Source organism: Rhinoraja longicauda, chromosome 30 (genome assembly GCF_053455715.1).
Source record: "Rhinoraja longicauda isolate Sanriku21f chromosome 30, sRhiLon1.1, whole genome shotgun sequence".
NCBI lineage: Eukaryota > Metazoa > Chordata > Chondrichthyes > Rajiformes > Arhynchobatidae > Rhinoraja > Rhinoraja longicauda.
Window position 1 is genome coordinate 14,270,311 of NC_135982.1, and position 22,472 is coordinate 14,292,782.

Sequence of the window (22,472 nt, forward strand, 5' to 3'; positions counted from 1 at the left end):
GCAGTCAGAGCCAAACAGCACTGATGCCGACCGGCCTTCAGCACACAAACTATCACGCACCCATGTACACTATCCTTTGTTATTCTCCTCGCATTCCCTGGCGATTCTACCGCGTACCTGCCCAGCGGTCAATATATCTCCCAGTTTACATGTTTTTGGGACATGAGAGGAAACAATAACACACAGGAAACCCTTCCAGTCATGGGCAGAACTGCAAACTCCGCTCAGACAGTACCTGATGTCTGGATTAAACACAGCTCACAGGCACTGCGAGCCAATGGCTCCACCAGCTGCACCACTGTGCGGCATTGAAGTCTGTAAACAGAGGCTACCTCCCTGACTTGGGCGGCACAGCGGCATAGCGATAGAGTTGCTGTCTTGCAGTGCCAGAGACCCCGGTTTGATCCTGACTATGGGTGCTTGTCTGTATGGAGTTTGTACGTTCTCCCTGTGACCTGCGTGGGATTTCTCCAGGATCTCCGGTTTCCTCCCACACTCCAAAGACATACAGGTTTGTAGGTTAATTGGCTTGGTATAATTGTAAATTGTCCCCAGTGTGTGTAGGATAGTGATCGTGCGCGGGGATCGCCAGCTGGCGTGTAGTCGGCGCTGTATCTCCAAACTAATCTCGAACTAAACATGTCTGTCTCAGGAGGTTGTCCTGGCAGACCCCTGGTAGGGCTGGGAATCTCAGCAGCCACTTTGGGGTGGAGCATGCTCATTAACAGTAACGTGACACTGACCAGAGCCTCTCTCTTCACTTCTATGCCGTTTAGCTCCCCCCGCAGCGCGAATATCACCACAAATTGAGGTGAAAAATATCGGCGCCACTGTGGAATTCACCTGCACGGTGATCGGTCACCCAAAACCCAGGATCGAGTGGATGAAGGAAGGAGGACAGTTGCCACCAAATCACAGAGTCTCCAAAGGAGTCTTGAGGTAGGATGATTGTAATTTCCTACAGCCCTTCTCCAACAGCAGCCACTCAGTATGTGTATGAAGGAGAGGTATTGCCTTTCGACGGGAGCTTCACAGGTCAAACAGCATCAAAATGTGAAGTGTGGACACCAAATGCTGGAGTAACTCAGCGGGTCAGCGATAGAGACAGATGTGAGCTCCAGAGGGATACATAGTTGTGAACTGTGGAACTAGTTCATGGACTTTTAGTGGAGGGGGGAAAGGAGAGGGGGTTGTAGAAGTTACCTAAAATGAGCGAAGTCAACTTTCGTACCACTGGGTTGTAAGCTACCCAAGCAAAATATAAGATGCTGAGGAAATATGAATTTGCATGTGTTCTCAATCTGGCAATGGAAGAGGCTCAGGACAGAAAGGTCAGTATGGGAATGTGAAGGGGGAGTTAAATTGGTAAGCAACTGGGAGGTCCAGTAGGTCTTGGCGGACTGAGCATAAGTGTTGCAACAACACGATCACTGAGTCTACGCTTGGTCTCGCCAGTGTAAACGAGCACCACATAGAGAACACCTGATGCAGTAGATGAATTTTAGAGGAGGTGCATGTGAAGCTCTGCCTTATCTGGGAGGACAGTCGGGGACCCTGGATGGAATCGAGGGAGGAGGTACAAGGACAGGTGTTATGTCTCTTGTGGTTGAGGGGAATGCATTTTATACTGGGAGCAAGTGAGTTTAGAAGAATGAGCGATTATGCGATTGAAACGTAAGATCATGAGGGGGAATGACTAATTGGATGCTGAGTGAAGGTTTCCCCTCGGAGAAAGACTTTGGGCAGTGTTTCAGATAAAAAGGTTGTCCACTTAAGAAGAAGTGAGGAGGAATTTCTTCTTTGAGGTTCGTAACTTTATGGAATTCCCTACCCCAGAGAGTTAATGGTAGAGTGTAAACATAGAGTTATTGAATATGTTCCAGATGAAGATTGATGGGTATTTTAAACTAAAAGGATGTGAAGAAGTATGGAACGAAAGTGGAAAATGGCATTGAGCCCAAGAGTGAATTGGATATAATCTCACTGAAGTGTGGAGTAGGCTTCATTTGGTCGAGCCATGCTTTGGTCTATTGTGTTGCAGTCTCTTGCAGTGCCCAGAACTGGACATAATACTCGAGATAAGGCCTAGTCAGTGACTTACATGACTTGACCTTCCTTTAACTAGAAAAGAGAACTTTCATTGGTGTCCAAGCATCATTGCAAGAAAGCATTTCTCCAAAGATGATCTCAATGAAAAGATAACATTCATCTCTTGAGTAAACACCATGAACACCAGGCTCAGTGCTGGGACCCCAGTTATTTACAGTGTATATTAATGATCTGGACGAGGGAATTGAATGCAACATCTCTAAGTTTGCGGATGACACGAAGCTGGGTGGCAGTGTTAGCTGCGAGGAGGATGCTAGGAGGCTGCAGAGTGACTTGGATAGATTAGGCGAGTGGGCAAATGCATGGCAGATGCAATATAATGTGGATAAATGTGAGGTTATCCACTTTGGCGGCAAGAACAGGAAAGCAGAGTATTACCTGAATGGTGACCGATTAGGAGAAGGGGAGATGCAACGTGACCTGGGTGTCATGGTGCACCAGTCATTGAAAGCAAGCGTACAGGTGCAGCAGGCAGTGAAGAAAGCGAATGGTATGTTGGCATTCATAGCAAGAGGATTTGAGTTTAGGAGCAGGGAGGTTCTACTGCAGTTGTACAGGGCATTGGTGAGACCGCACCTGGAGTATTGTGTGCAGTTTTGGTCTCCTAATCTGAGGAAAGACGTTCTTGCCTTAGAGGGAGTACAGAGAAGGTTCACCAGATTGATCCCTGGGATGGCGGGACTTTCATATGAAGAAAGACTGGATAGATTAGGCTTGTACTCGCTGGAATTTAGAAGACTGAGGGGGGATCTTATAGAAACATATAAAATTCTTAAGGGGTTGGAGAGGCTAGATGCGGGAAGATTGTTCCCGATGTTGGGGGAGTCCAGAACCAGGGGTCACAGCTTAAGGATAAGGGGGAAGTCTTTTAGGACCGAGATGAGAAAACATTTCTTCACACAGAGAGTGGTGAGTCTGTGGAATTCTCTGCCACAGAAGGTAGTTGAGGCCAGTTCATTGGCTATATTTAAGAGGGAGTTAGATGTGGCCCTTGTGGCTAAAGGGATCAGGGGGTATGGAGAGAAGGCAGGTACAGGTTACTGAGCTGGATGATCAGCCATGATCATATTGAATGGCGGTGCAGGCTCGAAGGGCCGAATGGCCTACTCCTGCACCTATTTTCTATGTTTCTATGTTCTCTGCTCATTTGTTATTACTGTTTACAACAGTCATGCTATGAGAAAATTAGCTGATGCCAAAACTTTTAAAATACTTTATGGGCTATGAAATTCTTCAAAGGGACCTCTTGCATTGCCAGATTGAAGACACATGCAAATTCATATTTCCTCAGCACCCTATATTTTGTTTGGGTTATGAAAGGGACTATATAAACCGAAGATAAACACAAAATGCTGGAGTAACTCAGCGGGACAAGCAGCATCTCTGGATAGAAGGAATGGGTGTCATTTCGGGTTGAGGCTCTTCTTCAGTCTAAAGAAGGGTCTCAACCCGAAACGTCGCCCATTCCTTCTATCCAGAGATGCTGCTGTCCCGTTAGTTACTCCGGCATTTTGTGTCTATCTTCAGTGTAAACCAGCATCTGCAGTTTCTTGCTACACATGTAAGCTGATGATGCCTTTTTTCTTTCCATCTGAATTACTAGCACTGACATTTGAATGTGAGAGTTAACTGTGTAAAAGTAGTATGGAGGACCTCACCATTCTTGACTCATGTTAATTCTCCCATTTGGTACCAATCAGCACACAAACGCAACAGTGTGATAAAATGATACAGCAGCTTTATGGTGTGTACATAATCAGATCATTTGGAAATGACATTAAATTCCTTTGTTGGTATTCTTACAGAATTCAAAACATACAGGAAGGAAATGAAGGAGTTTACATCTGCAGAGCAGTGAACCAATTCGGACAGGCACAGGACAGTGGCAAACTGGTCATCCAAGGTAGGTCTTAGATACTTTGTTGGCTCAAGGAAGTGCTCCATTTAGTTCTGCACACAGTACTCCCACGTGTGGTCTCACCTGCAACCTGTGCAGCTGCATCATGATGTCACATGCATATCTGGTCGCCCAGCATTGGAAGTACGTCATTAAGTTGGAAAGGATGTAGAAGAGATCCACCAGGGCATTACCACTGCTTGTGGGCTTGAATTATAGTGAGAGGTTGGGTAAGCTGAGACTTTTTTATTTTGAACAAAGGAGGCTTAGGGGTGATCTTATCGAGGTGTCCAAGAGCATGTGGGGCATAGATAATATGAAAGCTCAGTCTTTTTCCCAGTCTGAAACTGGAGGACATAAGATGAGAGAGGAGATATTTATGCGGGACCTCAGAGCAACCTTTTTCACTCAGAGAGTAGTTTGTATTTGGGATGAGTGCAAGAAATAGATTCAATTATTACTTTTAATTGTATTTAGATATATGGATAGAAAGAGTTTAGTGGGCTAAGGGCCAAATGCAGGCAAGTGGGACTAGCATAATATGCCAACTTGGTCGACATGGACAAGGTGGGCAGAGGTGCCTGCTTCCATTTTGTACGGCTTTTTGGCTCTGGGATAATAAACACTGAGATAAAAAACACTGTAGACTTCAGCAAGTCCTCTGTAGGAGGAAGGTTTGTGGAATAATAATGACTTTTCCTATCAGGACAGGCAGCACCTCTGGAGAGAAGGAATGGGTGTAGTTTCGGATTGAGACCCTTCTTCAGCTCTTCGGTTTAAACCAGCATCTGCAGTTCCTTCCTGTACATAACGTTTCCCATGTTAATTTTCAGCCCTACCCATAGTCATGATAAATGTGAGGACGTCCATGCAGATGGTGATGGTCGGAGGCTCGGTGGAGTTCGAATGTCAGGCGATTGGGGATCCCCAACCTTTTGTCAAGTGGAGTAAGGTGGAGAGCGCGCTACCTCCTGATGTCATCATCAGGAATGGAATGCTGAAATTTGAACATGTGAAGGAGTCTGATGCTGGGCGTTACAGATGCACAGCCACCAACGAAGTGGGATCGGTGCAGTCCGAGGTGGTTCTGTATGTACAGAGTAAGCAAAGCCTGAATTGTTCCACATTTTGTGTAGGAAGGAACTATAGATGCTGGATAGTTCGTTCCATGCACCCACCACTCTTTGTGTGAAACGTTACTTTGTACATTGACAAGCAGGAAAAAAAACTGTTTTGGAAACAATCACAATCTCGGGCCAAATAATTATAATTGTAATTTAAAATAGTTCTCCAGTTCCCAATCAAAATTGTGTTATGTACAAATAGAATTTGATATTTCATCAATCGTGTTATATCCAATTCTCAGTATGGACATTCATGTTACAGCAAAACTATCTGTATTTAGATTGTCTAAAAGTGGCAGCAATTTCTGTGCAATGGTATTTCCAAATCCCTTAATAAATTGAAGACCTCTATATGGCCTCCAAACGTGACTCTTGCAACACACTCCTGGATGCTTTCCCACCTTTGCTAAACTGAAGCACATCCAAAACTCTGCTCTACTTGTTCTCACTTGGCAGATTTCCCGAACTCAGTTGCACAGCTTGACTTGGCTGGATTTGAACTTGCAGTCTCCGGGTTGCTTGTCCCAGCCGCACTGCACATCATCCTGGGCTGCCGCTGCATCTGGGAAATCTGTACCAAGGCCTGGTTCCAAAATAATTCCCAGATGTGAGTCAGGAAAAAAACAAACCATTATTTCCAGATGTGGTGCGAGTCCAGTTCTATTCTGTTTGATTCTTAATTGCCCTTTGGGAAATCAGGATATAGGCATTAAATATGAATTTCCTAACATTGGCGGCACCCCAAGAAGTAATAGAAATAAAACAGAAACTAAGCCGTTCCTAAGTCTTTCATTTGCTCCTGATTACTGCAACAGCAAAACTAAGGTCGCATTTCAATCCTTGGGCTCCATAAATTATTATTCAATTTAGTATGTATTTTCAAATTTCTTTCCATCATTTTGATGCAACCTATGCACCAAGGAATATCTTGAAAGGTTTACTTTGAGGGTTGCAATGTTATTAACAAACGTCCCTGTTTTTTGTAGCTGTTCCGATGATTGCCCCTCACCCAGAGCTGAAAGAGGTAGCAATTGGATCCACAGCCGTCTTCCCGTGTCTGGCCTCGGGGTTCCCAGTGCCAGAGGTCACCTGGAGTAAGGTAGTTACTTTGCTTCATACTTTAAATTCATTAAACGTAAGTTCTGACTATTCCGGCATATCAACTAGATGGTGATGTATTGTCTATATGGAATTCCAGAAAGGATTGGTTTAGTTTGCATGTAAACATTTAGACGGAGATAGACACAAAAAGCTGGAGTAACTCAGTGGGTCAGACAGCATCTCTGGAGAAAAGGAACAGGTGACGTTTTAGGTCGAGACCCTTCTTCAGACTGGGTCTGGATCTGAAACCCTCCAACATTTAGACGGTTGTTTTTTGGTTGTAGATAGATGAACAATCATAAGGGATATATGTGCTCAAAGATAGGATGAGGCAATAGATACTCCCCAGCATTTACAGAAGAGGTCCAGCTCCTCTCCATGTTTATTCAGTGATATTACTATTATTTACTAATGATAAGCCACAGGTATCACAAAATGCTGGAGTAACTCAGCAGGTCAGGCAGCATCTAGGAGAGAGGGAGTGGGTGATGTTTCGGGTCGAGACCCTTCTTCAGACTAATTTCAGACTTCTTTCCTACATAATGACAAGCCATATGTTGATGCAGTAAAATTCATGAATGAGAATGCTAAAGAGAGACAATAGGCAATAGACGCAGGAGTAGGCCATTCGGCCCTTCGAGCCAGCACCGCCATTCAATGTGATCATGGCTGATCATTCTCAATCAGTACCCCGTTCCTGCTTTCTCCCCATACTCCCTGACTCCGCTATCCTTAAGAGCTCTATCTAGCTCTCTCTTGAATGTATTCAGAGAATTGGCCTCCACTGCCCTCTGAGGCAGAGAATTCCACAGATTCACAACTCTCTGACTGAAAAAGTTTTTCCTCATCTCAGTTCTAAATGGCCTACCCCTTATTCTTAAACTGTGGCCCCTGGTTCTGGACTCCCCCAACATTGGGAACATGTTTCCTGCCTGTAATGTGTCCAACCCCTTAATAATCTTATACGTTTCGATAAGTAGGGAGCATTCATTGCAGTTTACTCAGGGCACCACTATATCACTGAAATAATTCAGAGACAGGATCGTGGCTGAATTATTTTCCAGTTGAGGTCTTTGCTGATGATTTGCAGTCTGATATATACCTAAACCTTCCAAAACAGCTTGTTACGTAACATCCTCTGGTAACTTTTTATTATTTTTGTCCTCCCCTTTTGTTCATCCACTGGTAAATGTTGGGCTGATGCCAAGGTTCTTGGATGTATTGCTACTCATGACGAGTAAACCTACCTCATAACATATGTTTGGCCAAGCCTGGGATGGGATGCTTTGTTCCGTGTGGGTTTCTCCTGTTGGGAGACCTCCGTCCCATTCTCACATGCTTGTGATTACTTTTAGCTGGAGGGAGAGCTCCCCCCGGGGGCCAATGTTGAGAACAACGTGTTGACCATACCGTCCGCTGCTCCCAAACACACTGGAACGTACGTCTGCACAGCCACAAATGATCAAGGAACCGAGACAGCCTACGCCATGCTCAAAGTCCGAGGTACCGCTCAGAGCCCTCTGTAGGACATGCTCCACAATATCTGTTGCATTAGACTCATTTAGTAGTGTGCAGTTGTGTTCAAATGGAATCTTAGAATCTCTTTGCAGTTCCTTTGCAATGTAAACCAAGCGTCTTTCAAAATAGACAATAGGTGCAGGAGGAGGCCATTCGGCCCTTCGAGCCGGCACCGCCATTCAATGTGATCATGGCTGATCATTCTCAATCAGTACCCCGTTCCTGCCTTCTCCCCATACTCCCTGCCTCCGCTATCCTTAAGAGCTCTATCTAGCTCTCACTTGAATGCATTCAGAGAATTGGCCTCCACTGCCTTCTGAGGCAGAGAATTCCACAGATCCACAACTCTCTGACTAAAAACAATTTTTCCTCATCTCCCTTCTACATGGCCTACCCCTTATTCTTAAACTGTGGCCCCTGGTTCTGGACTCCCCAACATTGGGAAGGTGTTTCCTGCCTTTTAACGTGTCCAACCCCTTAATAATCTTATACGTTTCGATAAGATCCCCTCTCATCCTTCTAAAATGAGCAAGATCGTTAATGAACCACAGGTTGCAAACACCTGACTCGTGTACATCCCATGCACAGGGACGAGCATTTGAGAGACGAGCAGGCTGGATTTACCAGCTGTTCGAAGCGGGGCTGCAGCCATCTTCTGTTGAGTCAGATCTTGGTCCACGGGTGCATTTCCAACTGCGAACCTCATGAAGATTACTGCTTTAAATGTTGAATATTACTGGTGTTTCCTTCGTCCTCCTTCACAAAACATTGTTACATTTTTGTTATTGCAGAACGCAAGGTTCCGTACTTCACACAAAGCCCCATCTCCTACATTGCCGTGCCCACCATAAAGGATGCCTACCACGAGTTTGAAATCAAAATAACATTCCGTTCAGATGCAGCTGACGGTGAGCCTCTTCCTCTCGGTTTCCTCCTAATCGGCTTGTAAAGCCCTAAATCAAGTCTAGGTAGGTGCGTCTAGCTTTGAGTTCATCCAGTAGAAACAAGGTACTGTAGATGCTGCTTTACAAAGTAAAGACACAAAGTGCTGGAGTAACTCAGCAGATCAGGCAGCATCCTTCGAGAACGTGAATAGGTGACGATCCAGGTTGGGACCCTTCTGAAGGTTTGCACCAATGTAACCAGTAGACATTCTTCAGCAGAATCAACTGAAATAGTGGGTGACAGTGGTCCGTCAGTTTTGTGACGGACTCTTTTCAGCCAATCTCTCCACCTTACAATCTCTCCACCTGCAATGCTCCCTTCACCCCTCAATCATACTTACACTTTGTGTTAAAACTAGAAAATATGTTGGTGCATAATCATCAATAGGAACCAGGAATTCTGCTGTTTGATAGAAATAACTGGAAAATAAAAAATTTAAATTAAATTTAGCTAAATAAGGTGGTTTCATTTGGGAAACCTCAAGGAAGTCAACAATGTTTAATTGTTACATGTACCAAAACCAAACAATGGAATTCTCACTTGCTGCAGCATAACACAGTACTCAATATACAATATAATAAACAAACATTAAAAAGTGCAATAATTTTTTTTAAATATTAGTGCAAAACTAAACAAATACAGAAGTCCCTAATGCAACCAAGACGGTTGAGTTGGTGTTTGTAATGTTCAATAGCCTGATGGTTGTTGAGAAGAAGCTGTTCATGAACCTAGAGGTCATGGGTTTCAGAATCCAATACCTTCTTCCCAAGAATCCAATGAGAGCGTGGCCAGGGTGACCTGGGTCTTTAGTGATGTTGGCTGCCTTTTTGAGGCAGTGCCTTCAATGATGGGGAAGTCAGTACCCATGATGGACCAGGCATTGTTCACCACTTTTTGTAATCGCCTTCGTTCCTGGGCGTGATGTAACTAGCCGATAGATTAACAAACTTCAATTGAGTCTTAAATGTTAGTGACTTCTCTACCTGCAAATTTCCTACACCATGTATTCAATCCAATAGTCAATCACTTTCAGCATTTGGTGAAGCAACCCATTGCTCATTTGCCACATAACTCTAGTCATAATCTGAATCTGTTTTGTTTTTTTTACAATCTTTGCTCGAGATACGGCAATCTGTAAATACGTAACTTGTCTGTTCACTTTTGCTCACTGTTCCTTTGTGTTTCTCTGTGTTCTATTTCCAAGCTCTTTTACTGTACTCTGGTGAGTTTGCGCTACTTTTCGGCAAGTCCCACCCATTGCTTTCGTTAAAGTGTGCTTTATATTTGAATCGCATGCTGTTATTTCTTTTTAATTACTAAAAATAATACTCCAGGGGAAGCATTGAGTTTAAATCATAGATCTATGCCTGGCTTGAGTTGGGGGAAAGGTGGGTGGCTGCTAATAAAGCAGATCAAATTGCCGTAATGAATAATAATGCAATAAAAATGATCTAATCACCTGGAGGGACAATCTGAGAAGCTTAGTGATCTCCTCCTATTCGGACATTCTGCAGAATATCCTGGCGATAACTGGGTGCTAACATTAACAATTGGAGTTTCCATAAATCAGGGAAGTGGAGCTAATCGAACAGCTCTTTCAAAGAACTGCCACAGATTTGATGGGCTGTATGATCCCTGTTGTATGAACCGATAATTTCAAATTAATGTAACATTTACATTGGCTTGAGGGGCGCTTTAATCATGCCATGCAAATGCTTTTATGAACATTTTTGGATTCTTGACAAGTACAAAAATAATTTTTCCGTTGAACCTCCTCATTCTCTGCAGGTATGATCATTTACAATGGCCAAAGAAAAAACACTGGAGCAGATTTCATCTCCTTCTCATTAGTTGGAGGCCGACCTGAATTCAGGTAAGGAACAAACTTTAGGTTAAACCTGGATGCATTTGAAATAATTTGAAGGTTAAAAACCTTAGGTAAACTTATGAACAGATTTGTAAGAATTTTCCTCTCAGTCATATCCCCATTAGTGCCTGAACGCAATTGGTGCCATAACCTGATTGCCCAGAAGCAGCCAACATAAGGAAGAAGGGTCTCGACCCGAAATGTCCCCCATTCCTTCTCTCCAGTGATGCTGCCTGTCCCGCTGAATTACTCCAGCTTTTTGTGTCTATAACCAAAGACTTATCCCACCCCGATCATTCCTTCTTCTCCTTGCTTCCATTCGGCAGAAGGTACTGAAAATTGAAAGCGTGCATCATCAGAGTTCAGGAACAACTTCTCCTCTGTTATCAGGCTTCTAAATGGTCCTTCCACAAGCTAGGGTACTGTCCGATTCACCTCTACCCCATTGTGGATATTGGACTTTGTCTATGGAACTGATGCGCTAAAATTGCTGCAAACTATATTCTGCACTCCATATCTTTCCCTTTGCTCCATCTGTTGTACTTGAGTTCAACTTGATTGAACTTATCTATAGCAAATCTGATCTGTTTGTACACCTCTAGTTTCCACTCACAGTTTTTTGATATATGTGCTTCCTCTAAAGGTTCGATGTGGGATCTGGCATGGCCACCATCCGCCACCCGAACCCCATCTCCCTGGGAGAATACCACACTGTGGTGTTGTATCGGAACTTAACTCAGGGTTCCCTGTATGTAGACACCAACCCTCCTGTCAATGGCAGTTCTCAGGTAAGAGAAAGGGCAATTGTGTGAAGTATCTCAATGTTGAGAGAATGAGTTTTGGTTTGCTGCCCTTTGTTGGTGTTGAGTGGTTTGTTCATCAGGAGTACAAATCTGAATGCTAGCAATCTTGAACGTGGACCTTGTGACTTCAACCTTGATTCCAGGAGGGGTTATCTAGGGGCAGCACAATGGCGCAGCAGTTGAGTTGCTGCCTTACAGTGCCAGCAACCCAGGTTCGATCCTGACTAAGGGTGCTGTCTGTACGGAGTTTGTTCGTTGTGACTGCGTGAGTATACTCTGGGTGCTCTATTTTCCTCCAACACTCCATAAACGCACAATTTTGTAGGTTTATTTCTTCGGTAAAGTTGTAAATTGTCCCCAGTGTGTAGGGTAGTGTTAGTGTATGGGTGATAACTAGTCGCAGCGGACCCGATGGGCCGAAAGTCCTGTTACCACATTATCTCTAAAGTTTAAAGTCTAACCTGGCCATTCTGTGGTGTTTGGAGCTGCTTTATTGAAGGTCTTTCTTTCACACAAAGAATCACATCACGTAAGACCTTAATGCCACCTTAGACATGATGTAATGAATGCCTTTAACTTCTGCTGATATCCAGGCCAACATTTTCTTCCCGGGATCATACAGAGCAGATTAAATGATCATTTTCTGTCAAGTAGAGGTGAACTTTTAGAATTAATGACCATGGGAGTTACCTTGTGTTGCTCTGAGGGCTTATTAAGATGCTATATTAACATAATTATAGAACTGTACAGCACAGAAGTAGGCCTTTTGGCCCAACATGTCTACATATACAATTTGACATACTGGTCAAATCCCACTTGCCTGCAATTTTGCCCCAGTTATTCAGTTTGTCTTGTTCCATTTTTATCCTACTGAAATAATATGTTGCTTTTTGATTGTAGGGGAGTTTCCGGGGCCTGGATTTGAATGAAGAGCTGTACATTGGAGGATATCCTAACTTTGATAACATTTCTAAAGTAACTGGAAGTAACAGTGGGTTTATGGGTAAGCAAGGCGTCTGTAAAATGTTCCACAGAAAATTTGGTCAAAGCATCCCCACGGGTCTGAATAATCAGTACGCTAATATTGCTTGCAAGGGCCATGCCTAAAGATTGCAGTTTATCAGTGAGCCACCTCCAGTCCCCATCCCAACCAGCCACATTTTCCAGCCCGAAACATTTGTGTCCAGCAGAAATAACCATCCCAGGCCACCGGCCCTTATTTTGCTCCTGCAGTCTTTGAACCAGGGCAGATTTTATATAAGGGACTGGCGGAATTTGCTTCCCTCGTGCAGAGCACTCACCTTTGTGTTCCCCACACCGGTCGCACACTGAGCTCATATGTGTAGGAAAATAACTGCAGATGCTGGTACAAATCGAAGGTATCACAAAATGCTGGAGTAACTCAGCAGATCAGGCAGCATCTCTGGAGAGAAGGAATGGGTGACGTTTCGGGTTGAGACCCTTCTTCAGACTGAGCTTAAATCAGTCTACTTGAATCTGTTGCTGTGATTACCTCGAAAGCAATGATCACTATTTGCTCAAGGAGGAGAGACCAAGAAATGATGCTTGGGATTGTTTTGTGTCCTTTCTCTTGGTGTGGTCTGGTTGGATGCTGTTCAGTGCGAGCTCATGAGACTGACCACCCTATTTTGTCGTGGTTACCGGTGTTCAAAATGAAGCAGATGACACGGAGAATTCTTCAAGAAGTTAAAAGCCTTTATTTGCAAACAACGGCTGGAACAATCAGGATGTCAACCATCTGACTGCCCACTTAGTACACCGGGCAGCCTATTTTTATAGGATTCTTCCAGCCTTAGCTTCTTTTCCTTATCTCGCCCTCATACTCCTCTTTACAGTCATTCATCTCTTTGCAGTCACCCTGTTTACCCTGCCACCATTAAACCCCACTCATTGATGAATGTCTGTATTTCTTCACATGTTGCCTTCCACTCTGCCACCATTAAACTTTCAAGTAATCACCCCACCACTCATTGATGAATGTCTGTATCTCTTTCCATTCTGCCACCCTTGTCTTCTATCCTGGTTCATCCATCAATGTTTCTCCTCCTCCTGAGCAGCAGTTACAGACACGTGTCAAGGGTAAGGAATGTCTAGAGCGCCTTAATTAGTTACAGAGAGGCGCCTAATGCCTAAGTAGTTACAAACCTTAAACAACAATGTCTAATGTATAAAATAATATTGTATTATCTCCCATAGTATCAGCTCAACCATCTCTCAGGGCTTGCCGTTCCATTTCTGAAGGTATGCCATTGTGCAGTGCCCCTGAGGGAAGGTTATAATCACGGCCATATGTTTGAATAATTACCAAGCTAACTCTGCAAGCTCGATTCTCAGTTTACCTTCTCACACAGCTGCTTTGCACACTCGTTGGCAGCAAGAAATATCTTGTCACGGACTGTACATGCAGTGGAACTGTGACAGCAAATACACTGTACTGAAAAGTATCATCAATTGTTTTTTATCACAATCATGCAATAACCAGGTCTTATAGCCATAGCAAACCAGTAGTTGAATTCTGACTGGTTTGGACTCATGGATTTACCTTAAAATGTTCAGTAATTATTCAATCCTAAAAATGTCAACAAACCACCCCCATCATTTCCAGAGTTAGTTATTTCTCTGAATCGCGCTGATAACTACCTGCAAATTAATTGGTCACAGCAGACATTAATTATGTTGTGACCATTTTGATAACTCTCGTAGCCAATTGAGAGCTGTGGGAGTTGAGGTAGTGGAAAATTTGCTTTGCATCTACAATTGTGTAAAACAAATCTCCTTGCCAAATATGTAAATAGCACAATGATCAACATGGAGCGTATTGACTCACCTGTGCTCTGACTAGGTTGTACCTGCCAACGTATGCGTATTGACTCATGTATTGACTCACTCTGTTCTTTAACCAGGCTGTATCCGCCAACTCATCATTCAAGGCGATGAGGTGATCTTCTCAGCTCCAGACCTGAAAGCCAAGGGAATATCCAACTGTCCAGTCTGCAAAGATAATCCTTGCAAGGTACGGCCTGTTTACCTCAGAGTTCACTTGTCAATTTTACAGTTAGTCTCACGGGACTTTGGAACTTTTGCCTTGGTTCCCTTCACTTTTTAAAGACTCCAAAATTTGGACCCGAGTGTTGGCAGTCAGTGTGGTGCCAGGGAATCCCAGTGAGACTGTGCTCCACCATTGGCCTCCACATGGAGTCCAGAAACAGTATCATGATAGAGGGACACAACCTATCCCTAAAGAGCCTTGAGCTCTAGTGTTTGGCATCCAAATAGCTGAGAGCTGTCATTTTTAGTTGAAAGAACTGCCCCATTAGCTGTCTATAACATGACTAACTTTGGGACCCTCCTTTGAGAGTATCTCAGTTATATGGAGTATTGGTGGTAAATGCAGTGAAACTAAATATGATATTTATTTATTGTCTCCACCCAATATTTTCTAATATTCAGCCTCTGATCGACCAACTTTTGCTGCCACTCCTACATTAATACAATCCATTTTTATTTCTGTCAAGTTTACTCTAATATTTATCATCTTACTTTTTGCTTGTCATTTGCTGGTTTCTAAAACTGTTCCATAATTCAGGCATCCAAAAGACCATAAGACATAGGAGCATAATTAGGCCATTCGGCCCATCAAATCTGCTCTGCCATTCAATCATGGCTGATCTATTTTTCCCTCTCAACCCCATTCTTGCTCTTTAGCTCTTATAAGGCAGTTCACGGAGCCTTACTTGATTCATTATGGATTAATGGATCACTTTCCTCATTGAGGTTTTATTTCTCTATAAGTTGTATAGTTATCGAGAATTCTAAAAACTCTAAAATTCTAACAATTTTCCTTATATATTTGCCTTTGTTTATCTACGATCACAGCTTTTGAACCACTTCTTCCAACCTGGACAATAGGACTATCTAATGGGTTTATCCAAATTCAAACTCTGCTTCAGTATTTCAGTGTACCACTCCTGCATTCACCATTAAATTCTACCATTCTGTGAACAGTGATCTCATTACAATCACTTACTACAAGATTTCTGATTAGCAATGCCTCATTTCACAAAATAAGATTGAAAATAATCTTTTTCTGAGTTATTTACATTTTGCATTGCTCAAAGAACCTATTCTTAACTATCCTAATGTGCTCTATTAACAACTTCTCAACCACTTTTGTTAATTGTCCATTGTCCATTGCCTAAGGATTAAAGATTCACAGGATTGTTATAATCATCTTTGCAATGCTTTTTTCTTGGTTCCTGACTAATCATTTGTCCAACTGTACAGCTACTATAAGGGGAGGTGCTGAGATACCATATTCCTGCTGGTGTGTTTATTGAATCTCATGATCTCCTATTTCCATCAATAAAATTATGTGTAGGAAATCATGTCTCACCATTTCTGATAGAGTTTTTTGAAGGGGTCACCAAGAGGAATGATAATGGCAGAGAAGTGAACGTTATCCATATGGACTTTAGCAAGGCCTTTGACAAGGTTCCACGTGGTAGACTAGCATGAAAGATTAGATTGCATGGAATCTAAGGTGAGTTGGGCAATAGGATTCAAAATTATTGGAGGATGGAGTCGAAGGGTATTTGTGGAGGGTTGATTTTCTGATTGGGACCTGTGACCACTGGTGTGCAATCAGGGTTAGTGCTGGGACCACTGTCGTTCGTTATCTACATTAATGATTTGGATAACAATGTAGTTACCATTGATTGTAAATTTGCAGGTGACACCCAACTTGGAGGTATAGTGGAGAGTGAGGAAAGATATCTAAGTTTTGAATAAGATCAGTTGGGAAGGTGGGCCAAGAAATGGCAAATGGAATTTAACTGTGTGAGGTGATACACCTCTGAAACTTTCATCTACTTCTCTCAAGTGTCCCTTCAGCCTCTGGCAAGGCAGAGAAAGCAATCCAAGTTTGTCCAACCTCTCCTTATAGCTAATACCTTCTAATCAAGGCAGCATTCTGGAAAACCTCTTTTGCACCCCCCTCCAAAGTTTCCACATCCTTTCCATAATGGGACAACCATATTTAGTTTGTTACATTAACCTTTACTGAATTAAAGAATACCGATAACATTCTTATAATTAACTAATGATTGTGCCAAAATTCTCATTCATTGACGCTTTCTCTTTCAGAATGGAGGTCAATGTGTGGACTCTGAGACCAGCAGCTATGTGTGTCGGTGCAGGTCAGGGTTTACTGGGAGCAACTGTGAACATTCACAGGCATGGCACTGTCACCCAGGTAAATGCGAGTTTAGAAGCACTGAAGAAAAGATATGGAAATTACTCCCTCTGTATCACTGGGCTTGGGATGTCAGAAGGGGAATCCTATGACTGACCCTGGACATTCCATTTGTCCCAAAGCAAGTTCAATTGACAAATTGGACAAAGATTGCCCACTGTGACAGTGGCCACCACTGGATGGCGATGTGGTGCCATTCAACTTCCCGCGTGTCAGTTCAACACAAAGGGCGCACTTTGGTGTTCCCGATGTGTGGCCTCCTTGAGATCAGCGAGACCATGCATAGACTGAACACCTGCACTCTGTCCACAAAAGCTTGCCACGTCCCCGGTTTGCTTGCCATCTTAACTCCCCTTCACTTTCTCTTTCTGTCCTGGGCCTCTTTCTTTGCCAGAGTGAAGCCACACCTTCAGCAACACCTCATATTCCACTTGAGTAGCTTACAACCCAACGGTATGAACATTGAATGCTCTTACTTCAAGTAATACCCTCCTACCCCACTTCCTTTTCCATGCTTCTCACCCCCACCCCAGTGCGCTCCATTTCTCCCGCCATCTCCCACACACCCACCCAGTCACCGGGATTCTTTCCTCTCCTTTGTGTGCTGATCTCTCATTCCTCAGTCCCTTATTTCCCTTTTATCCGCTCCTTTTTTCCCCATTCCCCAATCCTTCCACCCACATTCCTCCCTCCAGCTTTACATTTCACTCCTCCTCTCTGCTCCTTATCTGACACCTTTTGTCTCCTTTTCAACTCTTACCAATGTCACTCATTCCACCCATCTGCCAATTGAACCTCCCACACCTGTATCTATCTATCACTTGCTAGGCTTTGTCCTACTCTATCGATCTGAAGAAGGGTTGCGAATCAAAACGTCATCAGTCTTCGCCCTCCCCAGTTGTTGCCTGACTCATTGAGTTCTTGTACCACTTTTGTGCCTTGATCAGATTCCAGCATCTGTATTTCCTTGTGTCTACAAAGGAGACCCTTCCATGTCTAAAGCATTTGTGGATTCAAGTATCATGACTGCACCTGAACACCATCTGAGAGTGTTTTTTCCGAAATGCTGCTTTCCAGCATATCAAAACCTATTTAGGTTCCGTATCATGAGTAGGAGAGTTCTGATTAACAACTCATCGGTCTCTTTGCTGTTTATTGACCTTCACAGTGCACAACTTGGACTGTTGTCACAACACTTTATAATAATTGTGAAGAGGTTTGCAACACCGTAAGGATATCAGAAAGATGCATGTTTACAATGAAAGTTGTTTTTAGTGTACCCCCCCCCCCCCCCCTCATAACAGCAATTCCCTGAGATCAGGCCAGTTTGTCTTGAAGACCGGTTAAATTCATCAGCGAGACCAGTAAAAAATCACATGGATAAAATTTAAGAAAATGAAATTAGATCTTAAAAAAATAGTGAGATTTTGCGAGATTTCCTTGGCTAAGATGATTGGGTCGGGCATATAACGATAACTGATCCTCTATGCTGTTGCTGGAGTGGTAGAGACAACGTTTTATTTTCCATGAAGGAAGTCATTAGGTCTTTATAAGTTAATAAGTTCTAGGAGCAGAATTAGGCCATTCGGCCCATCATCTACTCTGCCATTCAACCATGGCTGATCTGTCTTTGGCTCTCTGTGTTAGAAGGTGCTGCACAAGGCAGACTAAGTATTGGTAGACAAGATAGAGAACTACAAGCAGTTCAGCTGCCTCGCCGCACGGTGGCGCAGCGGTAGAGTTGCTGCCTTACAAGGCCAGAGACCCGGATTTGATCCTAACTGCACCGGCTGTTTGTACGGAGTTTGTACATTCTCCCTGTACAACCGGGTAGGTTTTTTCTAGGTGCCCCGCTTTCCTCCCACATTCTAAGAAGTACAGGTTTGTGGGTTAATTGTCTTCTGTAAAAAAAAAATGGCCAAATTGTCCCTAGTGCGTAGGATAGTTCTCGTGTACGGGGATCGCTGGTCGGCGTGGACTTATCATATCATATCATATATATGCAGCCGGAAACAGGCCTTTTCGGCCCACCAAGTCCGTGCCGCCCAGCGATCCCCGTACACTAACACTATCCTACACCCACTAGGGACAATTTTTACATTTACCCAGCCAATTAACCTACATACCTATACGTCTTTGGAGTGTGGGAGGAAACCGAAGATCTCGGAGAAAACCCACGCAGGTCACGGGGAGAACGTACAAACTCCTTACAGTGCAGCACCCGTAGTCAGGATCGAACCTGAGTCTCCGGCGCTGCATTCGCTGTAAAGTAGCAACTCTACCACTGCGCTACCGTGCCGCCCTGGTGGGCCAAAGGGCTCTGTTTCCACGCTGTATCTCTAAACTAAACTAAAGAGCTCTATTGTAGTCTAGAGCAAAGATAATAGAGCAGAGCAAGATAGACCACTCAACCCTAAAACCCGTAGTATGTCATGGCGCCGTTTTAGTAGGCAGATACTTGCAGAAACATTTAAAAGAAATGTTCACGGTAGAGCAGTGACATCTGATTGCTGAACGAAAGGCCACCTTAAAGAGCTAATGACAGTCTCTAATGATCAAACTCATCTAAGTTGTTCCACTGTGATATGGAGAGGGTTAAAGATGAGCTGGGAAGGAGCTGGGCCTAATGGAGCTGATTAATGCAGTTGATGACATTTGTTTACGGTTTTGGGTCCACAGAGGCATGTGGGCCAGATGCAACATGTGTGAACATAGCGGACGGTCTTGGTTACAACTGCCGCTGCCATCTCGGTAAAAGTGGGCCAAAGTGTATGGATGGTGAGTCTCTCTTTAGTTTCAGTTGTCTCACACTGCATCATATCATTGACAGTTTGCAATTAATCCAATGATCTTTAGTTCACTTAACTGTGTCACATTTATATTGCTGGTGTGGTGCATTGGGAATAGAAAACGTCAACCATTGTCAGAGTTACCAACAAGCCCCATGTTCTCTTCGCGTGGGTCCAAGAATTCAAAGGAGAATAACATGATTCAAGCTCAACACGCTTCAAATTTCCTGGCTACATCCGTTCCGAGCTTCTATGAAATTGGGAGCTTGAGGACAGCTTGCATCTATCTAAGTTATATACTAAAACTCTTGTTTGTTTGTTTGTTTGTTTGTTCCTGAACTACAGCCAAAATGGTACACATTTGCCTTACAATTTTAGGCCCACCTTACTCACCGTCGTCCCTTTGTTGCTAATGGAAGAAGTTTCATTGAAATCGGTGTTATATTTTAAAGTTATTCACATTTTAAAGTTTAAATCTATCTCCGAGGGAGGGAGGGAGGGAGGGAGGGAGGGAGGGAGGGAGGGAGGGAGGGAGGGAGGGAGGGAGGGAGGGAGGGAGGGAGGGAGGGAGGGAGGGAGAGAGAGAGAGAGAGAGAGAGGGGATGAGGAGGGAGGATAAGGGGGTTTGAGGGGGGATGGAGTGGGAGGAGGAAGGGGAGGGAGAGGAGGAGAGGGGGAGGAGAGGGTGCTGTACCAATGCAGGAGAGGTTTGGGTCCACTTAGTCACGTAATCAATAAAAATTAAAACAGAAAATACTGGAAATATTCACCAGGTCAGGAAGCATCTACGATGGGAGAAATAGAGTTCATGTTTCAGAACTGTTCTGATGGAAGGTCATCAAACTGAATCATTCCTTCCGTTTCTCACTTCACATATGCGGACTGGCCGGCTGAATTTGACAGAACTTTCTGTTTTTACTTCAGATGTCCAGAATCTGAGGTTTTCTGCTTTTCTGTGAAAAGGTCAACATAGATAATGCTGGGCTGTGTCACTTCACCATTGTTTAGAGATCAGACATCCCAAATATCTCCATAAGCCGGCTTCGCTCTCCTTTCTTTAATTAATGCTTTGCAGGTTGCAGATTTGTAAAGTATCCTCGTCTTCTGTCTCCTCGCAGGTGTCTTGATTACAGCTCCTTCCTTCAGGGGGGGTGACTCCTTCGTGACCTATCCACCACTGACGAACGTCCACAATGAGTTGTCGATTGAGCTGGAATTCAAACCCCGCGCACCCACTGGCCTCATGTTCTACAGCAGCGGCAAGAGAATGAAAATGAATGACTTCATCTCTGTCTCCATGCTCAATGGACACGTGGAATTCCACTACGAACTGGGATCAGGTTGGTGGAGCTTGGAGTTGAGTTGAGTTTATTGTCACTTGTGCCGAGGTACAGTGAAAAGCTTTTGTTAGCCTGCTAGCCAGTCAGCGGAAAGACAACGCATGATTACAATCGAGCCATGCACAGTGAACAGAAGTAGAGACTTAAAAGGATGGAGCGATTGTAATGCGTGATTGCAGATGCACTTCTGTGACTCGCACACAAAGGGTTGCCTAGTTTGGGCCCCATCTTGCTCACAGCTTAATCTGGTTTAAACTTATCACCTGGTGATGAGGCACTTCCTGTGCAGGGTTCGGCAGTGTATCGTTATTTGAGTTTCTTTGGTACTGGAGTAATGTTGTTTAGTCCCTGTGTTTGACCTTTCTTGCCAGTCCCATTTCCTTGCAAAAAGAGGTGATGAGGTGATAGCAAATGGAACTTGCTGGGAGGGAGGGCAATAGAAAATTGTGGGGCTTCTATTCATCGACGGGGTGTTAACCTGCAATGAAAATCAGCTTCCCATTGCAAAAGCTGTCTTACATTATTAATGTGATAGACGTTTCTTCTCTGAGGGGGAGGGCAATACCCCTTGGCAAATTGCCACCCTGATGGTTAAAAGGAAACCTCCAAGGATGAAGTTCTTATTTTGGGCGAGGACAGCAAGGATAGGATGTCCTCTGGATTTCGCAGTGACACTGACTATTAATCCAGGATATGCTAGTTTCCACACCCTCCTAAGTTCCAGTACTGGCAGTTGGCGAAGGAAGGGAAGGTGAATGAGAGGCAGGTAAGATTTCTAACCACCCTTTCAGCAGAGAAGTTGGGCAATCATCCCTGTCTACACAAGGCTGACTGGGGCCTACTCAATTGGTCTGTATTGCAATTCCTAGAAGTGCTCATTGCTTCTAAAAGGAGATCAGAAATCACTTACTTGCAAAGTGGGGCCACATTAGTCCCTTTGGAGTGCTCTAAAACTACCTGGCCCCTCCCATTGAGAGAGATCGTCGATTGGTAATGCTGGTGTTTCACTGATTGCACGTGGAGCCCCTTCAATGTGGGCACACGGACTTGCTCCACCCGCATCTCCGGTGGATGAAAAACACCCCTGCCTCTTGGCTATTGCTGTGCTAGGGTTTAGCTGTGCCATACAGCCGAGGATGGGACTGGATGCTAGTGCAACACAGCTGTCCATTGGTGCTGGGAAGGTTCCATTGGACAGCACAATCTCCCATCAAAGAGGGGGGGAAAAACCTCAGGCATCCTTAAAGCAAAAGTGACACAGCCTCACTCTCAGCCCCAACTCTGCTCCCTTCAAAGTCATCATGTCTGAGCAGTAAACACCAGTCCCAGGCCTGTGAGCTCCTGGGTAGAAACAAGCAACTGCAGATGTTGGTTGACAACAAAAGGACACAAATTGCTGAAGTAACTCAGCGGGTCAGGCAGCATTTCTGGAGAACATGGATAGGTGACGTTTTGGGTCGGGACCCTTCGTCAGATATAAATGTTGGAGACGGGAGAAAGGGTCATCAGAGGCGAGGACTCCTTCCCATGGGAAAAGGTCCGGAGGCGGAGACGATGGAAGAAGAGCCCTACATCATGGGGGGCCCGGAACATGTTGAGATGTGGTATAAGGTCCCGACCCGAAACATCACCTATCCATGTGCTCCAGAGATGTGCTGCCTGTCCCTTTGAGTCACTCCAGCACTTTGTATCCTTTTGTGAGCTCCT

The 22,472-nt window shown here is 44.1% G+C and overlaps 1 protein-coding gene across 1 annotated transcript in view; it reads left to right on the forward strand.

Moving 5' to 3' along the window:
* Positions 1–22,472, forward strand: part of hspg2 (heparan sulfate proteoglycan 2) — a 389,926-nt gene that overhangs the window by 337,102 nt on the left and 30,352 nt on the right. The window contains exons 80-92 of the mRNA XM_078425384.1: positions 777–939; positions 3,915–4,012; positions 4,840–5,106; positions 6,117–6,229; positions 7,587–7,734; positions 8,541–8,657; positions 10,483–10,567; positions 11,205–11,349; positions 12,265–12,367; positions 14,289–14,398; positions 16,528–16,636; positions 19,316–19,414; positions 20,544–20,765. Of these exons, the coding sequence (XP_078281510.1) occupies positions 777–939; positions 3,915–4,012; positions 4,840–5,106; positions 6,117–6,229; positions 7,587–7,734; positions 8,541–8,657; positions 10,483–10,567; positions 11,205–11,349; positions 12,265–12,367; positions 14,289–14,398; positions 16,528–16,636; positions 19,316–19,414; positions 20,544–20,765 (1,779 nt within the window). The remainder of the gene's footprint in view (positions 1–776; positions 940–3,914; positions 4,013–4,839; positions 5,107–6,116; positions 6,230–7,586; positions 7,735–8,540; positions 8,658–10,482; positions 10,568–11,204; positions 11,350–12,264; positions 12,368–14,288; positions 14,399–16,527; positions 16,637–19,315; positions 19,415–20,543; positions 20,766–22,472) is intronic.